Here is a 4,437-nt window from a genome sequence, read left to right on the forward strand (position 1 = left end):
ATAATATTTTCATGGTAGAGTTTTAAAATGTAGATATCTGGATTGAAGTAGAATATAATTATATGGTAGAAAGCTTATTTATAACAATTAGTTTATTTAACCTGTTTTCATTGCTTTTAAGAATTACTTTTTTCAAAGCCAAAACAGAGAATGCTCACCATAGGACCAGTGGATGTACTCAAACAAAAGGAATGCACATTGCCATGCATTGTACACACTTTTGGCTTCAGTATCTCTGGGGTTTTAGTGTTTATGTAAATGCAGGCATTGGTACAATGAGGCCTGGTAACTCTACAGTAAACTACATGAAAGGCCCAATAGGAAAGCATTTTAGAGTAGTGGTTCTCATGCTTCAGTGAGCCCAGGATTCACCTGGGTGCTGCATGGGCTGGATTCCTTTGTCCTCAGAGCTATTCAGATGCACTGGGTGGGAGCAGGGAAGAGCACACAAGAATCTTTATTATCAGGAAGCATCCTGAGATCCTGAGTGATACTGGTTCTCCCAGGCCCTGTTGTGAAAATCTAACATCACTTGCTCCCTCTAATAGTACCTCTTGATTCTCCCATTTGAGATACATCTGTAATTAAGATCATATTATTTACATTAATTTGAAGGTCAAAGGTTTGCCATGATGGAAGAAAAGGTCGTTCTTTCATGGATCCTGAGGCATTTTTGGGTAGAATCCACCCAGAAAAGAGAAGAACTTGGTGTGGCAGGAGAGCTGATTCTTCGTCCTACTAATGGCATCTGGATCAAGTTGAAGAGGAGAAAAGCAAATGCATCCTAACTCCATTATTGGGCTGTGCTTTAGTAGGAATAAGATCTTTCTTTAAGAGAACATTTGCATTTACAATGTGTGAATCATGAGTTTAATACTCTTAATCCCTACACCTAATTTTTTTCTTATCCCCACTTAGCTTGGAGTCAAGTCTTCCAAAGAGAGGATTTTTATATTGCCATCACCACCATTATCTTATCCTTGTTCTTGATCCCAAAAGGCGAGTTAACTAATGTCCATACCCAAATAAACATATACATTTTTCAACAGAGGGATCCAGAGTTCAATTCAATTTCAATTGACAGACCCAAAGGATATGTTAATTGAAGTTCCAGAATTTTTTAAGATGTTCTTGTTGAACACAAATATACATATATACATATACATTTAATTTGGAAAGGTTAATAAAATACTTAGGCTGGGGCATAGGTTCTAAAAATTATATCAGTGGCATCAGTTATGAGAATAATTATGATAATGATACTTTTCAGGATTTATTAAGGAGAGCAGATCATTTATAAGTTGACTCATAGGTTCTGTTCCTATTTCTCTTTTAACTTTGTACTTATGGCCTTAATTTCACTTCATTCTACATAACATCACAATTACCTTCACATATCAAATATTACCAGGAGAGATTCCTCTTGGTGATCTCCAGTCCCTCATAATGGCTTTTGGAGCTGGAAGCACCTTCGACCTTATCAGGTTATACTCCTTTTCATTCCAAGGGGATAAGATCAATCAGAAGTAAGTTTCTATCCAAAGTCATACCACTAGTGGGGACAGAGCTGGGAATAGATAGAGGTCTAAACTCTAAATCTCTACTACAATATGCTATTGCTTTATGAAACTCGGGTCTGTAAATGGGTGTATCCTTAGAACACAGATCTAGAATTCTCCCATCATTAAGGAGAAGAGAAGCCGCACATGTATAATAATCCAGCACTTAGTTTAGGGTTACACTACTGGGAAATTCAATCCTCCAGAACATACCTGTCAAGCTAACAACTGACACAAATTCCCTGAATTTGAATTCCATTGACAATTTTTCTACTCCCTCACTCAGTGACTTAAAAAAAACTTATTTTAATGAATAATTTTAATGAGATTGTTTATGTTTCTAAATTGATTTTAGAGTGTGAGGAATGGAGAGAGAGAGAGAAACATCAATGTGATTTGAGAGAGGTACCTTGATCCATTCCTTCCTGTTCACCTCCCGACTGGGGATTGAACTCACACCTAGGTATGTGCCCTGACTGGGAATTGAACTCGTGACCTTCTGGTGCATATACAGAGATTGTATCTTTAGTTTTCTCAAGGCAAATGCAGGTGGAAGCAACAAACTAAGAGAATGGAATATGTATTCTTTAATGGATATCAAAGGAAGAGCTGACCCAACCAAAGTCATTGGGCAAGTGTTATGGGCTCTGGCGTTCAGGGCAGGGTCAACAGCTCTACACACTTTACCATCCCAAAGACCCTCAGTGCAGACAAGTCAGTCCGTATGTTGCTGAGAAAAAGTCAAGGATGTATATCATGTAGTTGAAAATGATTCCCAAGATATGATAAACTTTGTTATCTAGAAAGTAGGTATATGTAGAAAATTCCCCAGATTATTTTGGATAATTGAAGTTTTATTCTTGGAAATTTGTATTATTTTATGCACTTACATTTAAACCTTGCCTTTAAAAAATGTAGTGACCCTACACTAGACATGAAATTAAATGTAAAGCAAAGTGTTGCTTTGTGTTCCCTTTTGGCTTAAAATCTTCATTTGTCCCCAAAAATTCATATCAGTCTCACTCAGACTTCCTAACAAAATGTCCCTGTGCAGTTATCACAGACTGATCTTGAGTTTCCCTGACTCTGAAAAATAAGTGGAAAGACCAACATATTTTGCTTAATCGAAAGGAGAAAGTGAAATCTCTTAGGACTTCCTGGGAATCAGCAAAAGCCCCAAGCATCCACTGGGTACCCAGGGATTTATCATCTAGAAACCTCTGCAGGTGATGGACTGCTGAATCGATGGTCTGTTCATTGTCACAGACAACTGTGGAACATGTTTCTGGCCCAACTACTGACAAGTCTCAAAAATAAAGAGATTCTTGGACTATATCTAGAAGATCAAATGTATTTCTAGCACCTCATGATATGCTTGTGTGTGTGTGAGTGTTTGAGTGTGTGTGTGTGTGTGTGTGTGTGTGTGTGTGTGTTACAAGCCATTAGCAACCCTATGAATGAGTGATGTTCACAATATCATGTTTTCAGCTGCCTTGCTCAGCACTTGTACTAGTCATCTCCTATCTACTACTACTTTTATGGGCTCAATCCATATCATATTTGATCTTCCTCTTTCTTGCTGCCTTTGATTTTTCCCAGCATTATTGTCTCTTCAAAATAACTCTGCCTTCTCATGATGTGCCTGAAGTTAGAAAGCTTCAGTTTTGTTTTGTTTTTTTTTGTTTTTTTTTTTTTTTACCTCCAGTGATATTTCAGGCTTAACTTGTTCTTGGACCCACTTGTCTGTCTTTCTGGCAGTCCAGGGTATCTGTAGAGCCTTCCTCCAACACCATACTTCAAATAAAACAATCATATCTAAACACTATGACAAATGCTCTTTTGAAGAAAAGAAAATATTAGTATCAGGTTTCTATATAGAAATGTGATTTTTAGCACAGCCATTATTCACATGAAGCATAAGTTGACTAAGATCAGGAAAGGTAGGACTCAGTAAATGTGAAGTACAATAAAAAGGAATTGCTGGTGTCTTGATTGATGGCCTCAATCTAAAAGGCATCACAGCTTGTATATTTGAAATATGCTACTGCATTGCAACCAGAAATTATTTTATTGGTCTTGTTATCCTCCATTTTTAATAAACAAGGGTTCTGCAGTGCAGAAATATGCATTAAATATTTACTTAAGCATCAACTCCCTAAAAATCTAATTTTCTAACCAAACAGATGTAATGCAATTTTGAAGAATAGTTAGAAAACAAAGGAGATTTAGTGGGAAATTGGTTATGTCTTTAAATATTTTTAAAAATTCAAAAAGGAGAATAAATTATTTTGTGTGGATGGAGTAGAAAAATCTAAGATGGAAGGATAGAAGTTGCAAAGAGGTGTATTTCCGTGTATAGGGATACTATTTCTAAAAAATATTAAAATAAGGGAGAAACCAAGATGGCAGCATAGGTAAACATCTGAAATTGCTGCCTCACACAACCACTTCAAAACTACAACTAAAAGACAAAATGGACATCATCCAGAACTACCCGAAGGCTGGCTGCGGTAAAATTCTACAACTAGAAGGAAAAAGAAAAGCACACCGAGAACCAGAGGAGGTGTGGAAGTAAAGTACAGAGGTACAGAGGTGCACATAGAAAGGGCTGGCAAATGGGGACGCGGTTGTCTTTTTCAATCAGGAGGGAGACACAAGCTCCCAACTGCTCTGAACTCCAGTTCCAGGGGAGTCTCTGGGGACCCAGACTCATACGGGGAGAAACAGGACTGTCTGGCAAAGGGTGGAACTCGAAGGCGGCTTTCTCTCAGAGGTGATTGCATAGATTACCCTGGGACACTGAGACCCAGGGCCTCTTAGGACAGGGCTGAGGATCAGCCATAGCTGTTTGCTCCACACTGTTGAGGCTTTTGCATAT

At 37.9% G+C, this 4,437-nt stretch overlaps 1 protein-coding gene across 1 annotated transcript in view; it reads left to right on the plus strand.

Annotated features, from left to right (window-relative positions):
- Positions 1 to 1,887, plus strand: part of LOC102765134 (cytochrome P450 4V2) — a 37,193-nt gene extending 35,306 nt beyond the window's left edge. Inside the window, exon 11 of the mRNA XM_015565538.1 lies at positions 616 to 1,887. Coding sequence (XP_015421024.1) covers positions 616 to 788 — 173 coding nt within the window. The 3' untranslated portion in view covers positions 789 to 1,887. The remainder of the gene's footprint in view (positions 1 to 615) is intronic.
- The last annotated feature ends 2,550 nt before the right edge of the window (positions 1,888 to 4,437 follow it).

The sequence above is a fragment of the Myotis davidii genome, unplaced genomic scaffold (genome assembly GCF_000327345.1).
Source record: "Myotis davidii unplaced genomic scaffold, ASM32734v1 scaffold1040, whole genome shotgun sequence".
In the NCBI taxonomy this organism is placed as follows: domain Eukaryota; kingdom Metazoa; phylum Chordata; class Mammalia; order Chiroptera; family Vespertilionidae; genus Myotis; species Myotis davidii.